This window comes from Bombina bombina, chromosome 5 (genome assembly GCF_027579735.1).
Source record: "Bombina bombina isolate aBomBom1 chromosome 5, aBomBom1.pri, whole genome shotgun sequence".
NCBI classification, from domain to species: Eukaryota; Metazoa; Chordata; class Amphibia; order Anura; family Bombinatoridae; genus Bombina; species Bombina bombina.
The window spans coordinates 469,927,084-469,952,008 of NC_069503.1; the positions used below are offsets into that span (position 1 = coordinate 469,927,084).

Genomic DNA, 24,925 nt, shown 5'->3' on the forward strand with positions numbered 1-24,925 from the left:
AAAGAAGGGTTCCTCTGCTGAAGGAGGTTTAGAAACTGAAGTCTCCGACTCAGAAAGTTCACCCTCTGAAGCTACAGAGGTTAACTCATCCTCGGATAGCTGGGACATGGTAGCTAAATCCGACAAATATTTAGATAACTCTAGGTCAGGAGAACTATGTTTAACTTTTCTCTTACGTTTGCTAGAGGGAGGTAAGGCACCCAGGCCCGCAGACACCGCTGATTGTAACTGCGCGGCAAAGTCCGCAGGAAAAAAGTCCCCTCTAGATGGAGGATTAGTTGAGCTGCGGGGACCTGCATGTGGAGCGAGTAGCGTAGAAAGGGTAGTAATCTCTCGGGACACAGATTCCTGACAGGTAGACGGCTCAGAGGGGCTAATAGCGCTATGAGTATTAGCTTCTTAGACTATAGAACAGTGCTTAGGCAAATGGAAAAAAATTGAGCAGGCGGGCAAACCACGGCCTCCTCACAATATAAACAGGAAATATTCATCAGTACAGAAGGAGCGGAACCTTCTAATGTATTATCAGAGTCCTCCATAGCAAAGATATAACCACATAAGGACAGACAAAAAAGAAACGCTTTTATTAAAAAAACAGCACCTTTATAATCCCAAGGACTGGAGTACTCACCACCTCCTAGACCCAGACAGCTAACAGTGAAAACGCTCTCCTTAGGAGTGATGTCCGCAGCAGGATCGTAGGAAATTGAAAAGGCTGCATACAGTCACGTGGTGCGTATGACAGGACTTCCCCTGCTATGAAAAAGGCGCTAAGCTATTATGAGCTGCGCAACACTCAAAAACTAAAGTGAAACCTGTTTGTTCCAAGCCAAAAGCACACAGTCTATGAGCTCAAAAAACGCTCACATTAAAGCAGTTATAAATAACCCCTAGCTGTTCAAATAATCTCCCTGAAGGAGATATTAACCCCTGATCCTATCGGGGCATAAAGGAGCCACACTGTGACCCTGTATAGCAAAAGTGTATATATAAAAAATGGTCTTACCCTCTAGGATCCATGCTGTGGAACAGGCACAGCCTCTCAAGTGTGACAGTCTTGCAGGGACACTTTGACATGGACCTGGGTGTGTAACAGCAAGCAGTGAAACTCGTCAACACTGGTTGCTCAGGTGCTGTTAGGCGACAGTCTGGATGATTTCACAGAAAAACTTTCCCTGCATCTCCAAACTCTAACTTTCATCAATACTCTCACTGAGAGGTTGACATGATTACTTAAAACTCCAGTCCTTTCTTGAAGGGAACATACCCATTACAGGACTATCTAAATTCTCTGCCACTTCTCTGCCACCTCCTATAGTGACGAAAGGCAAAGAATGACTGGGGGATAGAGGAAGTGGGAGGGATATTTAAGCCTTTTGGCTGCGGTGCTTTTGCCTCCTCCTGGTGGCCAGGTGTTGTATTTCCCAACAGTAAGGAATGAAGTCGTGAACCCTCCCTGCCTTATGGAAGGAAAATAAAGTAAAGTAATTTACAGGGACATGAAACCCAAAAAAATTATTTCAGGATTTAGTTAGAACATACAATTTTAAACAACTTTCCAGTTTACTTCTATTAGCAAATTTGCTTCATTATCTTGGCATGATTTGTTCAAGGAGCCAATGACAATCGGTATATATATACAGCCACCAATCAGCAGCTAGAAACTAGGTTCTGTGCTGATCCTGAGCTTAACTAGATATACCTTTCAGCAAAGGATAAGAAGAGAAAGAAGCAAATTAAATAATAGAAGCAAAGTGGAAAGTTGTTAAAAATGCTATGCTCTTTTTGAATCATGAAATAAACTTTTTGGGTTTTATGTCCTTTAATTTTAATGCTGCTTCGTTACTTATATATTTTATTTTTAGTGTATTATGGTATGCTATTAGTTTTTGTAGTTGATTCTTAGGTATAAGTAATCAATGTTGGGGGAAAAAAGTCACAAAAAATACAACTCATGTAAATAAATAATACAATAGAAATGCATAACATGTTACTTCAAAAAGGTAAAATTGTATTGCTCTTCTTTATTTATTAATTTTTACTTACATATACTTTCTTTTTTTTCAATAAATATTGACTGCTATAATCTAGCAGGTTATACAATTAATTTGGATATATACAGAATCATTTGGTTAGGGTTTAGAATTATGTACATAAATTAATAAATGAAATAGAATTATTTTTTTCACATTTTAATTTATACATATCCAATATGCCTCTATCTTACACTACCCTTGCAATGGTTTTGTTTTAATTTTTATAAAAAACTGGTAAAGAATATTACATTTAAGGTATCCTTTGACACCCGATGCAAACATGAAACCAATTTACAATTGTTGGCTGAGTTTACTGTAAATCATCTGGACAACGTGTATGAAAAAAATCACCTTTTGGTTCCTAAATGCTAATAATAAAAGTCATAGAAAGCCAACACCAATAATTACAATATAAAAATTTTTAGGCAACATTATTTTGTCCAGTTTGAATATAGACATAGATATAAAAATCTCTTCTTTTTAGTTTTGAATCTTCCAAAAATATTGCTCTCTTAAAATGTATGAAAATAGACGGCATTTAAATCGGCGGCACTACATTTTCATGCATTTTTTGATATTTGAAACATTTTAATTGTTTTCATTCTTATTATTTTGAACTTGCAAGAGGAATGTAATACGATGTAAAAAAGTGGTTTACAAGTTTCAGATGATAACGTCTTGTTTCCACAAATAATTCTTGTTGATGTGAGATTTGACCATAGATGAAAGGCAAAGTTCATTGACATGGTCTTTCTAGGTTCTCAGCTGATCTCTACTTGCCCCCTCCTTGTATTTTCTGATCATAAGTACCAGCATGTTTATAACCGGCCACATAGCCACTTTTGTCAACCAGGTCAATGCGGCCAGCTAACCCTTTCCCCTTTCCAGATGGATCGAATCTTTCCTTGTGGCTGCCAGTAAATTTTGACACGTCTGTAAGACGGGAAACAGTTGGAGATGAAATGGTTTTCTATGAGGAAAAGAAAACAAACAAAGTAAAAAGCGGGGTATGATCCCTCTTTGCAGATAATCACATTACTTTAATAATACTATTATTGCTATATAAAACTAGCAAGATTCCAGGTGCATTGTGCATATTTAAATATACAACAGACTAAACAATTACCCACCAGATATTGCTACAGTTAGATTTTCTTTTCACTGTTTGTGTATTTCACATCAATTTTATACATTTTTAAATCTCAAATGATAAATATATTTTAATGAAACCCCACTCAAAAGTTATTGTTTGGACAATTACATAAGTACAACGCATAGAGACTGTTTGCAATTGTTTGGAGTGAGTGCATTTACATGAAAATTGTGATGATTCTGGCTATTAAACCCATCCTCAAACTAACCCAGTGAGATAAAACCATTTTAGAAAAAGTGTAATCCACAAGCCAAACAAATTAGATATAAACAAATTTGTATATTTTCCATACACTTTATCCTTTATCAGTGCTTTTTTTTTTTTTTACAAAAAAGCTGTTACTTGGTTGAGCTTGTGGTGCTGAATGCATAACTAATGAAGAGCAAATGTAACACCAGCTGTGTGTATAGCAGACAATGGTAATGTAGCATATTGATAGCATTAAATGAGAAACGGAAATTGCTCTAAATTGTCACTATCAAACAGGCATAGTAAGAAGCATTAACTGTTTCGTATCCTTATTTTCTCCAATGGCATTAAAGTATATTGTTTGTGATATGTCTCTCCAATAACACTGGTAAATATGAACATAGGTAGTTTTCTCTGCAGGCATTTTTAGTGGTTGCACCACCCCACTAATTTTACTGTCCTGCAAATTTCTAACCTTTCAAAATCCTATCTGAGGGGGTCAGCAATCCTTAACTATTTGCTACTACTCAAAAGATACCAAATGCTCTCAATACTTTGTTGGTAATCTCTTCATCTGAACCCTTTGTTGCTGTAAAGGCCACCATCAACTGTTATTCAATCAACTGTTTTTTTTATAACCCCTTGTAAAGAATCTAATGGTCATCTATGTTAATTATGCATTCTAATTAGACCACTGTTATTTCTTATAACACGTTGAAATTGTGCTTTTGAGATGTTTCTCAAACATGGCGGAAGGTAGTAACTTAAAATATAAATGTGACTAGGGAGCGCTACAAGAATAAGCTAAAGTGTAACATAAATGGACAGGAGACTAATTTAAAAAATATCTTAAATCAATGATTCTACTACTCAAAGAAACAAGTGTAGAAGGTTAACCGCAAATGTAAAATGAGCAGTAAGATACAATGATATTTAAAAATGAAAAATCCAAAAAAGGTAAAAATAAAATAAATAAATAAAAAAGGTAAGTAACTTGTTGAATGTTAAGGTATGTATTATGATCAATTTTTTTTCTATACAATGCAATACTTAGCCCAGTGTCAGATGCAAAATCCCTTAAATCAAGAAAGTCAGTGTTAATATTGTGCCAAGTTAATTTTAACTTTATAGTTGGTCATCAACAAATTTCTTCATGCTATAACAATCACCAGACCAGATTAAAAATCTATATAACGTTAATAGAAATTGATCTCTTACATCACATCTGTTTCAAATTCAGCCATGAGCAAATTAGCATATGTAGGTGCCATATTTGAGCCCAACACAGTGCCTTTAGATAGCATTTTTTCTCAAATCTAAAGTAGTTCATTGGTAGCCAGAAAGCCAATAGTTGTACATCAGGGGGAGAGCCTATAAGGGAATTTATTAAGTTGCCTTTCAAAGGCATGTATTTCTTCCTTGCTATATAGACTATATAAACCAAATTAAATCAGTAAATTATTAGTGGGAATTTATGAGCTGTTTCAATTGGTGAATACAATTTTTAAAGAGTCCAATAAAAACTAAATTTATTTTACCTCATAATTTTTTTTTTTTTTACTTGTTATTGAGAGTTTACAATCCTTACTTTTGGGAATTACATCACCTGGCAACCAGGAGGAGGCAAAGACACCATACACCAGAGTTTATTAATCCCTACTACTTCCCCTTCCGTTCCAGCATTATATATAGCCAAGGATAGGAAGAAGTAAGAAAGAAAATAGGTTACAGAGATGCCAAATGGGACTGCCGCCACCAGAAAAAAATATATGGGTGGGTTAGTGGACTCTCACTACCGAGAAAGAAATTAATTTATCAGGTAAGAATAAATCATGTTTTCTTTCTAATGGTAGTCAAAGTCCACAATCTTTACTTTTGGGAATCAATACCCAAGAGGTGAAGTTCACTAAAATATGGGTGGGATTTGAAAAGAAAAAAGGAAGGTCCTCATTTATCGGGAATCACACCCTGAAAAACCTTACTGCGCAAAGGTTGCCTCAGCCGAAGAAAACACGTGAAAATGATAGAATTTGATGAAAGTATGCAGGGAAGACCAAGTAGCAGCCCTGCAGATCTGTTCTACAGAAGCCTCATTTTTAAAAGCCCAGGAAGTTAAAATTGAACAAGTAGAATGAGCACTGATTCGGCTAGGTGGTTGCTAACCTGCCTCCAAGTAAGCCATACGAATTAAACGTCTCAACCAAAAAGATAAGGAGACGGAAGTCACCTTCTGAACCCTCCGTCTACCTGAATACAGAACAAATAAGCTGGATGACTGGCAAAATTCCTTAGTGACTTGATAATCAAACTTCAATGCCCTGACAATATCCAAATTAGGTAAAAGTATTTTCTTTGAAGACTTTGGATTTAGGCAGTGAGAAGGAACAACAATTTCACTATTAATGTTTTCAACGAAAACTATTTTTGGCAAAAGCCCAGACACCGTACACAACACTGCCTTGCCCTGATGATAAGTCAAATATCGTGGACCAGAAGAAAGAGAAGCCAATTCAGAAACTCTTCTTGCTGAAGAAATTGCCAATAGAAATAAAACATTAAAAGATAAATCTTAATATCCAAAGAATGCATTTGCTAAAATGTAGGAGATTGTTTAACTCTGAGAACTAAGTTAAGATTCCAAGGGGAAGCAATTGGCTTAACTACCAGTCTAATCCAAACAAGAGCCTGAACAAAGTATTGAATATCAGGCAAACAGGCTAATTTCCTATGTAATAGAACTGAAAAGGCAGAAATCTGACCCTTGAGGAAACGGGCTGATAGACACGTGTCTAAACCCTCTTGAAAAAATTGTAAAATCCTTACAGAATGACATTAGAAACCGTGCTTTGAACACCAGGAAATATATATCTTCCAGACCTTGTGATAGATCCATCAGTAACAACCTTATGTGCCTGAATCAAAGTATTAATTAAAGACTCCGAAAAACCTCTCTGAGATAAAATCAAGCATTCAATCTCCAGGAAGTTAAAGGGCCAGTTTACACAGCAATCAGAAGTCTTTGTTCCTAAAGGAAATAAAGTGACTAAAGAAATTAGACATATATAGTTAAACTTGCTAACAATGCATTTTGTAAATGTTAGCTTTTTATTCCTGCTCATGTGAGTATTATCCACTGTGCTGACACTCTCCCAGGAAAGGGCTGAGCTGTGCTTTAGTCTAGCACGCCCACCCTCCAATCAAAGACTGTATGTAAACTCCTATGTCAAATGTATCTTAAAACTGTGCCTGCACAAATCCTCTATTCCTGCTAAACAATGAAAATACATCACCTTTAAAAATTCCTACATTTAATAAATGTCAGAGCTTTTACTGCAGACATCATCTCTGCAAAACGAGCAAAAGAAATCACTTCAGCTAAACTTCTTACAGCCTGCTTATAACCTAATGCAGCAAGACTGAAAGAAATCAGAAATCATTGGAGCTGATATTCTTATCTCTGTATTTATGACACGCTCACTACCCAGTCTTGCTGCATCAGGTTACAAGCAAGCTGAGAAGTTTAGCTGAAGTGATTTCTTTGCTCGTTTTGTGGTATGGTTCTACAGCCCATCCCAGTCTCATCAATCTTACAGAGACAATGTCTGCAGTTAAAGCACTGACATTTATTACACATAGGAATTTGTGAAGGTGATGTATTTTTACTGTTTAGCAGGCAATACATGGCATCCACGGCATCTAAGTAAGTGCAACAGCTATACAATGTATTGAAATATAGCATGCACTCAGGTCATCAGGCAGCTTGTTCCAATAGCTTTTGGAGAGGACGGCACATGTGCAGTGCACTGAGGGGGAGCAACAGCAGACTGGCTGTACGGCCAGAAAATATTCTAAGGGGTTTAGACATTGTTATTGGTAAACAGACATTTCAAAAAAATATTTCTAAATACAGAGCATGATTAAAACAGAATGTTCAGCACCACTATACTCAACTATTCCTGCTATTGTGTTTAAAAATTGAACACTTTTTGGATAAACTGTCCCTTTAAATTGAGAGACTGAAGATTTTGATAGAAGAATGGACCCTAAGCAAGAAGGTCCTGACACAGAGGAAGGCGCCATGTCAGAGCAATGGACATCAGGACCAGATCTGCATACCAAGTCCATCAAGGCCATGACGGAGAAATCAATATTGCAGAGATGCCCTCTTGTTTGAGGTGTGCCACCAACCTGGGCAGAAGCACAACTGGAAGAAACAGGTATACAAGAAGATAATGCCATGGAGTCAATGCATCTGTGAACTCTGCTTGAGGATCCCTCACCCTGGAACTGTAGCGAGGAAGCTTGTAGTTGAGCCTGGATGCCATAAAATCTATCTCTGGACATCCTCAGGTTGAATATATCCTGACTGAGAGACCATTTCCCTGAATGGAGAATTTGGCGGCTCAGATAGTCCGCTTCCCAGTTGTCCACTCCCGGGATATGAATGGTTGAAATTAAACATAAATTTTGGTCTGCCCAAGTGGACTGCGAGTGCCCCCTGATGGTTTATGTATGCCACCGCCATGACGTTGTCTGATTGGAAGTGAATGAAAGGTATTGAGCGGAGTAACGGCCATAACTGAAGGGCATTGAAAAATGCCCTGAGTTCTAGGACATCGAAAGGTTAGTACCACTTCTTGTGCGGACCCTGAGCTCACAGATGACCACAAACCACTCCCCAGACCTAAAAACTGGCGCCCATCAAGATAATCTCCCATGATGGACGTTGACACCACATTCCCCTTGGCACTGGCTCTGGGGACGTCCACCAAGAAAGTGACTGTACTGTGGATTGGTCCAAGTGAATCACCTGCCAAAGTTTAGAGTGGTCCCCGTTCCACTAGCTTAACATGCAGAGTTGTACAGGTCCTAAATGAAACCTGGCAAACTGATGTGCATCCGAAGCCACGACCAAGAGTCCCATAACCTCCATACACTGAGCTACTGAGGGAGAAGGTATTGACTGTAGTTGGCGATAGGCCAACTGAAGCTTTACTTTGTGTTGCTCTGTTAAAAAGAGGTTGATTTCCACCAAATCTATGATCACTCCGAAGAAGGTCACCCTCATGTTGTAAGTGAAAGAGATCTTTGAAACATTTACCTTCCAGCCATGACTGCAAAGAAACCACAGCAGTTTTTCCGTATGCACCACTGCTAAAGATAAAGATGGAGTTTGAACAAAGATATCATCCAGGTAAGGAGCTACAGCTACTTCCTGAGAAGGAATTACAGATAGAAGGGCCCCCAGAACTTTTGTAAAAATTCTGGGAGCAGTACCCAGACCAAATAATAGAGCTGTAAACTGATAATGTTTGTACAAGAAGGCAAACTTGAGAAACGGATGATGATCCTGTCAACATAAATTGACCCTGAAAACCTAAGGGGACGATTGATCTGATAGTTTCCATCGTAAATAATGGGACCCTTAAAAACGTGTTCAGTCTCTTTAAATCTAAAATTAGACGGAAGGTTCCCTCCTTGCTTGGAACAACAAACAGGTTGTAATAAAACTCTGTTCCATCAGAAGGAACTAAACCGATGACACCCATGTTCCTTCAAATCTTTTACGCTGAGAAGAATGGCAACTCTCTGGTCTTTTGGAAATGTGAGACAGAACAAACCTTCCACAATGAGACTTAAAACCTATTCTGTAACCCTGGGTTGCAATTACCATAACCCAAGGATCCTGAAAAGACTGAACCCACACTCCTGAAAAAGGCTTAGTCTCCCCCTACTGGAGCTAAATCTGGATCGGGGGCCACACCTTCATGCGGGCTTAGTCTCTGATGGCTTCTTGGACTGTTTGGACTGGGTTCGGCTTTCAAGTAGGTTTTGAGGACTCCATCCTGTAGGAAGAATTAGATCTCTGATTATTGTGCTGTTGAGAGGGACGAAAACACCCTCCAGGCCTACCCTTAGGTCTAGCCCCCTTACTCCCAGTCACTGTTAAAATAATAGAATCCAAGCCCAGACCGAAAAGGGTCTTACTCTTAAAAGGTAAGGATAATAGTCTAGATTTAGAAACCATGTCCACAGAGAAATACTTTAACCAAAGCGTTCTTCTGGATAGGACCGCTAAAGCCGTATTCTTTGCATTGAGTATGAAGAAGTTTTGTCTAAATTAGATTCCTGAGATTATCTAATAACTTCAGCTAACGACAGTACTGCTCTTGAAAGAAGAACTCGCAGAAATATGCTTTAGCTTTGCTTGCTTGCAGGCAGCAGAGCCATGATAGCCTCAGTAACCACTAATTGCAATTGAGCCCTAAACTGTGGTGCAAACTCTGTTACAACATGCTGAGTAATATACACCGGTGGAGAGACCACCTTAGGAGATGGACCTGGCTCTTGAGAATAGTTCTGTAGAATTGAAGATAAACAGGAACCACAAAGCTGTGCCAGAGGGCAAACTACAACTAGTTTACACAATAAACATTTATCTAGTGTAGGTCATATTCCTATGTACTTATGTACCTTTAAGATAGTTTCTCCTTCTACACATATACCTTTAAAAGGCTGTTCATTCCCCTTCCTCTTTGTGAACACAAGAGAATACATTGCGCTAAGTTCTAACAATGAAGTGATATTTTCTTATCTAAAAATATAGAGATTATTTAAGTTTGTATACACCAATATATACAACAGCCTTTTGTAATAAAAAGCATAAGGTGTACCAGTTATTAAAAAATCTAGGGGGCCCAAATATGTCACAAACATATAAATATATGTCACAATAAATACAGGGAGTGCAGAATTATTAGGCAAATGAGTATTTTGACCACATCATCCTCTTTATGCATGTTGTCTTACTCCAAGCTGTATAGGCTCGAAAGCCTGCTACCAATTAAGCATATTAGGTGATGTGCATCTCTGTAATGAGAAGGGGTGTGGTCTAATGACATCAACACCCTATATCAGGTGTGCATAATTATTAGGCAACTTACTTTCCTTTGGCAAAATGGGTCAAAAGAAGGACTTGACAGGCTCAGAAAAGTAAAAAATAGTGAGATATCTTGCAGAGGGATGCAGCACTCTTAAAATTGCAAAGCTTCTGAAGAGTGATCATCGAACAATCAAGCGTTTCATTCAAAATAGTCAACAGGGTCGCAAGAAGCGTGTGGAAAAACCAAGGCGCAAAATAACTGCCCATGAACTGAGAAAAGTCAAGCGTGCAGCTGCCAAGATGCCACTTGCCACCAGTTTGGCCATATTTCAGAGCTGCAACATCACTGGAGTGCCCAAAAGCACAAGGTGTGCAATACTCAGAGACATGGCCAAGGTAAGAAAGGTTGAAAGACGACCACCACTGAACAAGACACACAAGCTGAAACGTCAAGACTGGGCCAAGAAATATCTCAAGACTGATTTTTCTAAGGTTTTATGGACTGATGAAATGAGAGTGAGTCTTGATGGGCCAGATGGATGGGCCCGTGGCTGGATTGGTAAAGGGCAGAGTCCTTCTCAGACGCAAGCAAGGTGGAGGTGGAGTACTGGTTTGGGCTGGTATCATCAAAGATGAACTTGTGGGGCCTTTTCGGGTTGAGGATGGAGTCAAACTCAACTCCCAGTCCTACTGCCAGTTTCTGGAAGACACCTTCTTCAAGCAGTGATACAGGAAGAAGTCTGCATCCTTCAAGAAAAACATGATTTTCATGCAAGACAATGCTCCATCACACGCGTCCAAGTACTCCACAGCGTGGCTGGCAAGAAAGGGTATAAAAGAAGAAAATCTAATGACATGGCCTTCTTGTTAACCTGATCTGAACCCCATTGAGAACCTGTGGTCCATCATCAAATGTGAGATTTACAAGGAGGGAAAACAGTACACCTCTCTGAACAGTGTCTGGGAGGCTGTGGTTGCTGCTGCACGCAATGTTGATGGTGAACAGATCAAAACACTGACAGAATCCATGGATGGCAGGCTTTTGAGTGTCCTTGCAAAGAAAGGTGGCTATATTGGTCACTGATTTGTTTTTGTTTTGTTTTTGAATGTCAGAAATGTATATTTGTGAATGTTGAGATGTTATATTGGTTTCACTGGTAAAAATAAATAATTGAAATGGGTATATATTTGTTTTTTGTTAAGTTGCCTAATAATTATGCACAGTAATAGTAACCTGCACACACAGATATCCCCCTAAAATAGCTATAACTAAAGACAAACTAAAAACTACTTCCAAAACTATTCAGCTTTGATATTAATGAGTTTTTTGGGTTCATTGAGAACATGGTTGTTGTTCAATAATAAAATTAATCCTCAAAAATACAACTTGCCTAATAATTCTGCACCCCCTGTATATCACAGAATTAACAACATAATCTGAACATCAATGTGCTTGTGTAAATGCTAAGGCTTTATGTTTCACAGTACCTTTTAAGGTTACCCGTATACAGGGATTAACATAAAGTGTCCCAAGGTGACTGTCTATTTTCTAATCGCTGATCGAAGTTCCATGGCTTCAAATCCCTAAATATCAGATGGTGACAAATAGGAGAAGCAATATGTAGAGCATTTTGTAACCTTTGGATGATTTGCTCTTTCAAAGCAGGAGGAGTTGAAATGCCAGATCCATGCAGCCTTTATTCAGCTAGGTCTTCCCAAAACCTTGGCTCCGGTATGATAACATAAAATAGAAAAAGAAAAGAAGGCGCACAGGGCAGGACTCAAGTGAAAAACTTTAATAACAATTAATGCACACGCAAACTAAGTTGCACTTACTAGATAAAGAATATAAAATGCATTCACAGGGAGCGCTGAGATCGTACAGCCGACTTGTCTCACAGGCGTAGTTGGTTTCACGCTAGGCAGAGTTTCCTGTGCCAAATTGCTATAGTAGCTTGTGTGGACAAATAAGCTTATAAGTCACTGTTTGCTCCAGGCAATATGTGATAGCCTAACGCGTGTATTTAAAGGCGCAGCATCCAATCCATAAGAGGGGAAGAGTACAAGGTCCAATTAGACTGGAGGGTGTGTGTAATCACTAATCCCAGCTACGGCTGCACAGTAAGTAAATGGGAGGAGACCCCTTCCTCTTTGCTTGATAATTAGTGTGTATTCAGTGCATCTGGCGCTCACTGCTCACTGAGCCAATCTCTCTTACTCTAAATCCAAACCTATTTTGAGACGGATTCCTCCCTGCTTCGTGGGACACTTCGCTACTAAGGATTGCCTTTTCATCTAGAATTGAATTAAGCTTTATTCATCATCATATGTGGTAACTTATTTGCAACTACTATCAAATGCTAACTCGCGTTAAGTTTACTTTCAGTTTCCTTTGCTATTCAAACCACCGCTTGCTACAGTCTTATCCGATTTCACGGAGACACTTCTGTGAAATAGCAACTTACACAGTAACTCACAGACGCAGCAAGTCATTTCATCTGATACAGGTACTCTGCATTTCCCTCGTATAAAGTGAATCAAGTGCTAACTGTATAATTCTATATGCTCATATTCATCTATATTTGGGACAAAACGTTGAAACTGAATTAACACCATAACTTGGAAGCAATTATTTGCTTATGTTTATCCTTTCTAAATACTAACTGATTCCAAAGTATATTCTATGAACTCTAAGAATACTTTTGTTACAGCTTGCTATAAGTAAAGATTCATATTCACTCAAATTCACTATAATTATCCTGATATAATCAAGTCTCTTCCTCTACAACTTGTAGTCAAATCCAGCTTGTGCTGATTACATTTAACTTAATTTTAACTAGAGACTAAATGCTACTCTTTTTCAAAGTTCAATTCTTCAATATTGAACTAAACAACTTGAGAAGCTACAAACCCATAACTAACCTCTAATTAAAGTGGTTACAGCCTTACAGTGTAAAACTAATGCTTGAGAATTCACCCACAGGGGATCCTTCCACAGTGGATTCAGTCCCAGATTCCATTTCCCACGAGAAAAGTGACTAAACTTAAGTGAAACCGGCCCTCTATGAGAGCAACGATTGGTGTGGTCCCAAAAATTGCTTGTACTATCATCAAGGAAAAACATAATTTATGCTTACCTGATAAATTTATTTCTCTTGTAGTGTATCCAGTCCACGGATCATCCATTACTTATGGGATATTCTCCTCCCCAACAGGACGTTGCAAGAGGATCACCCACAGCAGAGCTGTTATATAGCTCCTCCCCTCACTGTCATATCCAGTCATTCGACCGAAACAAACCGAGAAAGGAGAAACCATAGGGTGCAGTGGTGACTGAAATTTGATTAAAATTTAGACCTGCCTTAAAAGGACAGGGCGGGCCGTGGACTGGATACACTACAAGAGAAATAAATTTATCAGGTAAGCATAAATTATGTTTTCTCTTGTTAAGTGTATCCAGTCCACGGATCATCCATTACTTATGAGATACCAATACCAAAGCTAAAGTACACGGATGATGGGAGGGACAAGGCAGGAACTCAAACGGAAGGAACCACTGCCTGAAGAACCTTTCTCCCAAAAACAGCCTCCGAAGAAGCAAAAGTAACGAATTTGTAAAATTTTGAAAAGGTATGAAGCGAAGACCAAGTCGCAGCCTTGCAAATCTGTTCAACAGAGGCCTCATTTTTAAAGGCCCAGGTGGAAGCCACAGCTCTAGTAGAGTGAGCTGTAATTCTTTCAGGGGGCTGCTGTCCAGCAGTCTCATACGCTAAACGGATTATACTCCAAAGCCAAAAAGACAGAGAGGTTGCCGAGGCCTTTTGACCTCTCCTCTGTCCAGAGTAAACAACAAACAGGTTAGATGTTTGACGAAAATCTTTAGTAGCCTGCAAGTAAAACTTCAATGCACGGACTACGTCTAGATTATGCAAAATATGTTCCTTCTTTGATGAAGGATTAGAGCATAATGACGAAACCACAATCTCTTGATTGATATTCTTGTTAGAAACCACCTTAGGTAAAAACCCAGGTTTTGTACGCAGAACTACTTTATCTGAATGAAAGATCAGGTAAGGAGAATCACAATGTAAGGCAGATAACTCCGAGACTCTTCGAGCCGAGGAAATAGCCATCAGAAAAAGAACTTTCCATGATAGAAGTTTGATATCAATAGAATGAAGGGGTTCAAACGGAACTCCTTGAAGAACTTTAAGAACTAAGTTTAAGCTCCATGGGGGAGCAACAGGTTTAAACACAGGCTTATTTCTAACTAAAGTCTGACAAAATGCCTGAACGTCTGGAACGTCTGCCAGACGCTTGTGTAAAAGAATAGACAGAGCAGAAATCTGTCCCTTTAAAGAACTAGCTGATAATCCTTTATCCAAACCCTCTTGGAGGAAGGACAATATTCTAGGAATCCTAACCCTACTCCATGAGTAATTCTTGGATTCACAACAATGAAGATATTTACGCCATATCTTGTGGTAAATTTTCCTGGTGACAGGCTTTCGTGCCTGTATTAAGGTATCAATTACTGACTCGGAGAAGCCACGCTTTGATAGGATCAAGCGTTCAATCTCCATGCAGTCAGTCTCAGAGAAAGTAGATTCGGATGATTGAAAGGACCTTGTATTAGAAGGTCTTGTCTCAGAGGCAGAGTCCATGGTGGAAAGGATGACATGTCCACTAGGTCTGCATACCAGGTCCTGCGTGGCCATGCAGGTGCTATCAATATCACTGAAGCTCTCTCCTGTCTGATTTTGGCAATCAGACGAGGGAGCAGAGGAAACGGTGGAAACACATAAGCCAGGTTGAAGAACCAAGGCGCTGCTAGAGCATCTATCAGTGCCGCTTCTGGGTCCCTGGACCTGGATCCGTAACAAAGAAGCTTGGCGTTCTGGGGAGACGCCATGAGATCCAGTTCTGGTTTGCCCCAACGTAGAACCAATTGAGCAAACACCTCCGGATGGAGTTCCCACTCCCCCGGATGAAAAGTCTGACGACTTAGAAAATCTGACTCCCAGTTCTCTACCCCTGGGATATGGATCGCTGACAGGTGGCAAGAGTGAGTCTCTGCCCAGCGAATTATCTTGGAGACTTCTGACATCGCTAGGGAACTCCTGGTCCCCCCTTGATGGTTGATGTAAGCCACAGTCGTGATGTTGTCCGACTGAAATCTGATGAACCTCAGTTTTGCTAACTGAGGCCAAGCCAGAAGAGCATTGAATATTGCTCTTAACTCCAGAATATTTATTGGAAGTAGTTTCTCCTCCTGAGTCCATGAGCCCTGAGCCTTCAGGGAGTTCATACCTTTGGACAGATGGATCCGAGATAACCACCAGAGAAGAGAAGCTCTGGTTTCCTGGTCCAGATTTAGTAGAGGGGACAAATCTTTGTAATCCCCATTCCACTGGCTGAGCATGCATAACTGCAGTGGTCTGAGATGCAGGCGCGCAAATGGCACTATGTCCATCGCCGCCACCATTAAGCCGATTACTTCCATGCACTGAGCCACCGTGGGGCGCGGAATGGAGTGAAGAACACGGCAAGCATTTAGAAGTTTTGATAACCTGGACTCCGTCAGGTAAATTTTCATTTCTATAGAATCTATCAGAGTCCCTAGGAAGGAAACCCTTGTGAGAGGGGATAGAGAACTCTTTTCTTCGTTCACTTTCCACCCATGCGACCTCAGAAATGCCAGGACTATCTCTGTATGAGACTTGGCAATTTGAAAGCTTGACGCCTGTATCAGGATGTCGTCTAGGTAGGGAGCCACCGCTATGCCTCGTGGCCTTAGAACCGCCAGGAGTGAGCCCAGAACCTTTGTAAAAATTCTTGGGGCTGTAGCCAACCCGAATGGGAGCGCTACAAACTGGTAATGCCTGTCTAGAAAAGCAAACCTCAGGAACCGATGATGATTCTTGTGAATCGGAATGTGAAGGTAAGCATCCTTTAAGTCCACTGTGGTCATGAACTTGACCCTCTTGGATCATGGGTAGGATGGTTCGAATAGTTTCTATCTTGAATGATGGAACTCTGAGGAATTTGTTTAGGATCTTTAAATCCAAAATTGGTCTGAAGGTTCCATCCTTTTTGGGAACCACAAACAGATTTGAATAAAATCCCTGTCCTTGCTCCGTCCGCGGAACTGGATGGATCACTCCCATTACAAGGAGGTCTTGCACGCAGCTTAGAAATGCCTCCTTCTTTATCTGGTTCGCAGTTAATCTTGAAAGGTGAAATCTCCCTTGTGGGGGAGAAGCTTTGAAGTCCAAAAGATATCCCTGAGATATGATCTCCAATGCCCAGGGATCCTGAACATCTCTTGCCCACGCCTGGGCGAAGAGAGAGAGTCTGCCCCCTACTAGATCCGTTGTCGGATAGGGGGCCGCTCCTTCATGTTGTCTTGGAGGCAGCAGCAGGCTTTCTGGCCTGCTTGCCCTTTTTCCAGGCCTGGGTAGGTTTCCAGGCCTGCTTAGATTGAGCAAAAGTTCCCTCTTGTCTTGAGGTAGAGGGAGTTGATGTTGCACCTGCCTTGAAGTTTCAAAAGGCACGAAAATTAGACTGTTTGGCCTTTGATTTGGCCCTGTCCTGAGGAAGGGTATGACCCTTACCTCCAGTAATGTCAGCAATAATTTCCTTCAAACCAGGCCCGAATAAGGTCTGCCCCTTGAAAGGAATGTTGAGTAATTTAGACTTCGAAGTCACATCAGCTGACCAGGATTTAAGCCATAGCGCCCTGCACGCCTGGATGGCGAATGCAGAATTTTTAGCCGTTAGTTTAGTCAAATGAACAACGGCATCAGAAATAAAAGAGTTAGCTAGCTTAAGTGTTCTAAGCTTGTCAATAATTTCAGTCAATGGAGCTGTATGGATGGCCTCTTCCAGGGCCTCAAACCAGAACGCCGCCACAGCAGTGACAGGCGCAATGCATGCAAGGGGCTGTAAAATAAAACATTGTTGAATAAACATTTTCTTAAGGTAACCCTCTAATTTTTTATCCATTGGATCTGAAAAAGCACAACTGTCCTCGACAGGGATAGTGGTACGCTTTGCTAAAGTAGAAACTGCTCCCTCCACCTTAGGGACTGTCTGCCATAAGTCCCGTGTAGTGGCATCTATTGGAAACATTTTTCTAAATATCGGAGGTGGGGAAAAGGGCACACCGGGTCTATCCCACTCCTTACTAATGATTTCTGTAAGCCTTTTAGGTATTGGAAAAAAATCAGTGCTCGCCGGCACTGTATAGTATTTATCCAGCCTACACAATTTCTCTGGCATTGCAATTGTGTCACAGTCGTTCAGAGCAGCTAATACCTCCCCAAGCAATGTACGGAGGTTCTCAAGCTTAAATTTAAAATTAGAAATCTCTGAATCAGGTCTCCCCGATTCAGAGACGTCACCCACAGACTGAAGCTCTCCGTCCTCAGGTTCTGCATATTGTGACGCAGTATCAGACATGGCTCTTACAGCATCTACGCGCTCTGTATCTCGTCTAACCCCAGAGCTATCGCGCTTGCCTCTTATTTCAGGCAATCTGGCTAATACCTGTGAATGGGTATTATTCATGATTGCAGCCATGTCCTGCAAAGTAATCGCTATGGGAATCCCTGATGTACTTGGCGCCATATTAGCGTGCGTCCCTCGAGCGGGAGGCGAAGGGTCCGACACGTGGGGAGAGTTAGTCGGCATAACTTCCCCCTCGACAGACCCCTCTGGTGACAATTCTTTTATAGATAAAGACTGATTTTTACTGTTTAAGGTGAAATCAATACATTTAGTACACATTCTCCTATGGGGCTCCACCATGGCTTTTAAACATAATGAACAAGTAGTTTCCTCTGTGTCAGACATGTTTGTACAGACTAGCAATGGGACTAGCAAGCTTGGAAAACACTTTAAACCAAGTTAACAAGCAATATAAAAAACGTTACTGTGCCTTTAAGAGAAACAAATTTTGCAAAATTTGAAATAACAGTGAAAAAAGGCAGTTACACAAACGAATTTTTTACACTGTATGTAACAAGTTAGCAGAGCATTGCACCCACTTGCAAATGGATGATTAACCCCTTAATACCAAAAACGGAATAATAAATGACAAAAAACGTTTTTAAACACAGTCACAACAACTGCCACAGTCTACTGTGGTTGTTACCCTCCTCAAACACGACTTTTGAAGCCTTTAGAGCCCTTCAGAGATGTCCTGTATCAAGCAGAAGGAAGCTGAATGTCTCTGTCTGTAATTTTAGCTGCGCAGAAAAGCTCTAAAATAGGTCCCTCCCACTCATATTACAACAGTGGAAAACCTCAGGAAACTGTTTCTAGGCAAAATTCAAGCCAGCCATATGGAGAAAAAACTAGGCCCCAATAAGTTTTGTCACGATTAACATGCCAGCAAACTTTTTATATTACACTTTTATAAGAGTATGTATCTCTGTTAATAAGCCTGATACCATTCGCTATTAAATCACTGCATTTAGGCTTAACTTACATTAATCCGGTATCAGCAGCATTTTTCTAGCAAGTTCCATCCCTAGAAATATGTTTACTGCACATACCTTATTGCAGGAAAACCTGCACGCCATTCCCTCTCTGAAGTTACCTCACTCCTCAGAATATGTGAGAACAGCAATGGATCTTAGTTACTTCTGCTAAGATCATAGAAATCACAGGCAGATTCTTCTTCTAATGCTGCCTTTGATAAAACAGTACACTCCGGTACCATTTAAAAATAACAAACTTTTGATTGAAGTTAAAAACTAACTATAATACACCACACTCCTCTTACTACATCCATCTTTGTTGAGAGTTGCAAGAGAATGACTGGATATGACAGTGAGGGGAGGAGCTATATAACAGCTCTGCTGTGGGTGATCCTCTTGCAACGTCCTGTTGGGGAGGAGAATATCCCATAAGTAATGGATGATCCGTGGACTGGATACACTTAACAAGAGAAATATGTTTCTAACGCAACATAAACATATGTAATTATGTGTACATTTATTTCAAGCACACCACTACTCTAGTGTAAACCCCCTCCTGTACGACGACTGACAATGTCAGAGAGAGAGCCGAGACACAGTTGCAACACTTCCCAGACAGCTAGACCGGAAAATGATGGAGCCCGACAGAGCACACTAAACATTTCTTGCAGTGCGAAGATGGCCCCCCCATCCCCATGATGTACAGAGCATGACCACGGACCTGTGTAAACTCAGCGCTCCTATGTGAAGTGCTAAGTGAAACAATGCCGCTGGTCATCCTGACTAGAAGTGTGCAAGCTCCCCATCACTCCAAAATAAAAACAACACCGGAACACTGAGGAAAGACCAGTGGATCAGAGTAAGTGGCGGTTCTGAATAATAGGGACCACAAGTCCTTTCACACATCATCAAACCCCCACCGGAGTAGACAAATAAAAAGGAGACTTATTCACAGTGGTGAATAAGCAGGGTCTCCAGATCTCCCCAATGTACTGGTCATGAACAGCCTGAGACTCTATTCCCTAGGCTGATAGAGGATGGGAAAATACAATCCCCTGTTATGAGAACCCCAGACCAGACACTATGGAGATAAGAATAATTGTTCTAGTCAGGGTAACTATAAGCCCCAGCACTTATTAAGTGCCTTATTGGGGATGAAAGTGGAGCCCAGTGAAAGTTACTTACCCCATCCAAATCCACTCTTGGGCACGGGATAAATAACCAGCCATTGCAAGTAGCATTTTTTTTTATTTAAACTGCACTAGGCAGTTTTGGGGGGCTAAAGTTGGCCGGTGTGGGGTGTTAGAAAAAAATAAGATGCTATCTTTTTAGAAAATCAATTGTACCTTTATCAATAAAGTTAAAAATCTTGAGTTGTATGTATTGTTTTCTAATTGATGTCTCAAATAATAAATCATACGTCTCATTTGGTATTACTGTTTTATTAATGTACCCTTAATGGGACAGTAAAGTCAAAATTAAACTTTCGGGATTCAAATAGAAAATACAATTTTAAACAATTTTCCAATTTACTTTTATAATCTAATTTGCTTTGTGCTCTTGGTATTGTTAAAAAGCATACCTAGGTGAGTTAAGGAGCAATAATGTACTACTGGGAGCTAGCTGCTGACTGGTGGCTGCATATATATCCCCCTTGTCATTGTCTCAACTGGTGTGTTCAGCTAGCTCCCAGTAGCAAAGGGTAACATAACAATGGAGCACATTTTACAAACAGAATAATTTTGACAATAGTTTTTTTAATACATTTTTAATACTTTTCTATAGATATTACCATTAGAGGCATAGTGCAATACTGTCATCAGAAAGGTAATAGTTGTTTTAAATAAATATAGCATTTGCATTTTACAACACAAAAATCAAACCATAGACACAGATAGAGAAGATGGTGACTTACTGACAGGGAAAATTGTAATTTGTTTATTTAAAACAAATATTAATGAAACCGTTTAGATTTCAGAATAATTCTGGATTTTGGAATTCCAGATTTAGGGATTTGTACCTATATTTTAAATGTATTTGTTGTATTTCTGCAACACTATCAACCATTACATTTTTGTGTTTCTTTTCTGAGAGGTCACCGGCCTATTATTCGGTATCAGAAATGTTCCCAAATGTGGCAAATTGCATACTGTCCACACATAAATACCAAGTTGAAAAATGATGTCAATGCAATGCAGTGGTACTCAATAGAATATATTAAATACATAAATAAAAAAAACTATCATGGTATGGCAAATATGAATGGAAAATGTTGGTAGCATGATGAAATACCTTTAAAGGGACATTACAGTATTTTTCTTTGTTGCATTGAAAAAAAAAAAAACACATAATTAATAATAAAGTTTTTTTCCTATTTTTTTTACAATGTCAATGTGCTAAAAAGGTTTTGTTTTATTCCTTGGGAGGGGTCACAGTCCTCCAATAGAGTTGTGGGAGGGCTAGCTGGGCACAGACAACCACTTCCTATTATATTCAAATCAAAATGAGCAGAATTAACATAACCATTTACATGAACAAATATCTATTTAAACAGTGCTCTTTTATATTCATAACAAAACGTTATTTTCTTTTTTTCTTACCGTTACTCCTGTGATTTTTGGTGTTTTGCCTTCAACTAACTTGTATATCTTTTCAGTAGCTTCTTCTTTGCTATGTTGCCTGAACTTTTTTGCCGAGAGCTCTTGAAGTGCATCCTGGAACTGTTGGAAAGTAATTGTTCTTGAAGATGGTCCCCTACGATATAAAGAAACAACCTTTAGTGCATGACTTTTTCAAGATCTACAAATGGAATGAATACAAACTTTATAATAAAGAAAATTTAGATTAGAACTGAGGATAAAAAATCCCAACATTGTAGATATCTTTATAGATTAAAGGGATATAGAACCTAAAACATTTCCTTTGCCATTCAGACAGAGCATAGCATTTAAAAAAAAATTCCAATTAACTTCTATCATCAAATTTGCTTTGTTCCCATGATATTCTGTATTGAAGAGATACCTAGGTAGGCAGCTGTAGCACTGCATGGCAGGAAATAGTGCTGCCATATAGTGCTCTTGCAAATGGATAACATCCTTGCAAAACTGCTGCCATATAGTGCTCCAGAAATAGGCTGGCTCCTAAACTTATGTCCTTGCTTTTTAACAAAAGATATCAAGATAATTAAAAAAAATGATAATAGAAGTAAATTAGAAAGTTGTTTAAAATTTCATGCTCTATTTGAATCATTAAAGAGAAAATGTTGGGTTTCATATCCCTTTAAGTAAGTTTTCTGAAAAGGCTCTTTTATTATAGCGTTATAAGTATTAACAATAGAATTAGTATTAAATAAAGGTAAATAAGGTAAACATTTTTATGCTCAACAAAAGAAAAAAACTGGACTAATGGCACTACTATATAAACTTAGGATTCTCTGTTTGTAGTCGTAGTGTGCAATTGCACTTGTTAATAATTCTCAGAGTGAGGTGCTGTGTACTATTTTTCTAAAAAGAAGGAGACAATTTTTAATCCTAAAATAAAAAAATGGGGTACACTGGATAGCACTCTTGCCTAAGGGATGCTGGCTTGAGAGTTAGAACAGAGGTTCTTAGGAGGAATAACGGTAATAACCGTAGCAAATTAAAATATAACCTTTATTAGGATAGAAATTAAAAACTATGCTCCACAAACAAACATATATGGTTACATTAAAAACACAAGATGTGGCTGAGATTGAAATAATCTGAAAGTCCACTTGCGTGCAAAAGGATTGCCAAGGGGGTTTATCTCCACCCTAAAATATAATGATTCGTAACTAAAGGGTTTATTCTCACCCTAGGATGTAATAATCCATAGCTAAGAGCAAATTCCCTTAAATACACAATTAAAGTACAGATGATGGAGAGTCACTATCGTAGATATCACACACAACCAACTATGGCTATTTGTTAATTTTACATGAATTTCTAGCGTATTCACATAAATTATGGGTAATTCATGTGGCGGTTGGTTGGAATTATTCTGATGTGCTTTTTGATCAACTCATTCAGGCCCATTTATCAAAGGGCTTGCGGACCTGATCCGACACTGCGGATCAGGTCCGCAAGACCTCGCTAAATGCGGAGAGCAATACGCTCTCCGCATTTAACATTGCACCAGCAGCTCACAAGAGCTGCTGGTGCAACGCCGCCCCCTGCTGACTCGCGGCCAATCGGCCGCCAGCAGGGAGCTCTCAATCAACCCGATCGTATTCGATCGGGTTGATGTCCGGCGATTCCTGTCCGCCTGTTCAGAGCAGGCGGACAGGGTTATGGAGCAGCGGTCTTTAGACCGCTGCTTCATAACTTGTGTTTCTGGCGAGTCTGAAGACTCGCCAGAAACACGGCCCTTCAAGCTCCGTACGGAGCTTGATAAATGGGCCTGATTGAGTTAGTGTGAAGTTACAGTGTGATTGTTTGATCATAAGAGGGATGAGAATAATATTCTGGGCTTCTTGTTGTACAGAGTAATATATTTAGATAAACATCTGTTGTTTAGTTCCATTAATATTACTCGATTTCTAAATCTCTTAGATTGGCCTTTCTATATATACTCCTCTATATAGATTCTAATAACAATTGAATATGAATTTTACTTACTTGTGCCATACTATATAGATGTTTATAAACTCTATAAGTGTGTTGATACCGGGAGCAACCTATAGATATTTAGATATTGAAAAGCCGGGACAACTTGTCTGCAGTATTAATAGCCAAATACCGATGCACCACTAACCAGTGAAAGGCAAAATAGAGCCTCCTATTAGCAAATACAATTGGCTAACCACACTTCATATTAAATAGTATTATAAAACCTTGTACAAGTTTCACTTGATGTCAAACAATTTGTAATACAGTAATGGTATGCCTGAAGTTATATACTTGTGACATTACATGGTGATTATATACTAAGGTTATAGAAAACGATCTGCCAATGATTTAATGTGGAGAAGTATAACATTATAAAATAAATTCTGGTTACAGTAAGTTTGCCATCACTCGGTATCAACACACTTATAGAGTTTATAAACATCTATATAGTATGGCACAAGAGTAGAGGAGTATATATAGAAAGGCCAATCTAAGAGATTTAGAAATCGAGTAATATTAATGGAACTACACAACAGATGTTTATCTAAATATATTACTCTGTACAACAAGAAGCCCAGAATATTATTCTCATCCCTCTTTTGATCAAACAATCACACTGTAACTTCACACTAACTCAATGAGTTGATCAAAAAGCACATCAGAATAATTCCAACCAACCGCCACATGAATTACCCATAATTTATGTGAATACGCTAGAAATTCATGTAAAATTAACAAATAGCCATAGTTGGTTGTGTGTGATATCTACGATAGTGACTCTCCATCATCAGTACTTTAATTGTGTATTTAAGGGAATTTGCTCTTAGCTATGGATTATTACATCCTAGGGTGAGAATAAACTCTTTAGTTACGAATCATTATATTTTAGGGTGAAGATAAACCCCCTTGGCAATCCTTTTCCACGCAAGTGGACTTTCAGATTATTTCAATCTCAGCCACATCTTGTGTTTTTAATTTAACCATATATGTTTGTTTGTGGAGCATAGTTTTTAATTTCTATCCTAATAAAGGTTATATTTTAATTTGCTACGGTTATTACCGTTATTCCTCCTAAGAACCTCTGTTCTAACTCTCAAGCCAGCATCCCTTAGGCAAGAGTGCTATCCAGTGTACCCCATTTTTTAATCTAAGGATTAAAAATGGTCTCCTTCTTTTTAAACATTTTTATGCTGTCTATGTTAATCAAATGATAAATTCCAAAACCAAATGTCTTTTAATTATGAGAATGATGAGATCTGTATCTGAATGTATTAGGATTTAAAGAAAAACAATAAATTAAGAACCAATGGCATTTTTTAAAAATTGCAAAAACTGTAATAATAAAAGTCCCTACAAATGTTTTAAATATTTGGTCCCAGCAACCATCTCAGCATGGATCCACTCCTCTAGCTACATTGCATACTGCTTCAAGGTGTGACAGTGCATTTAGGGTTCACAATTTAAGGTTCCAGGTTTAGCTTTTAAGCTGCCATGGTAACCTGGTGCCATGAATTTGTCATGCCCTGTAACACTAAGAGGACATTGTATTATGT

General features: G+C 39.1%; 1 protein-coding gene across 1 annotated transcript in view; it reads right to left on the minus strand.

The window, feature by feature from the left end:
* Nucleotides 1-1,990: 1,990 nt before the first annotated feature.
* The window catches only part of TPPP (tubulin polymerization promoting protein), a 156,786-nt gene continuing 133,851 nt past the window's right edge, over nt 1,991-24,925 (minus strand). The window contains exons 4-5 of the mRNA XM_053714346.1: nt 21,345-21,498; nt 1,991-3,006 (exon numbers count right to left, since the gene is read on the minus strand). Coding sequence (XP_053570321.1) covers nt 2,809-3,006; nt 21,345-21,498 — 352 coding nt within the window. The 3' untranslated portion in view covers nt 1,991-2,808. The remainder of the gene's footprint in view (nt 3,007-21,344; nt 21,499-24,925) is intronic.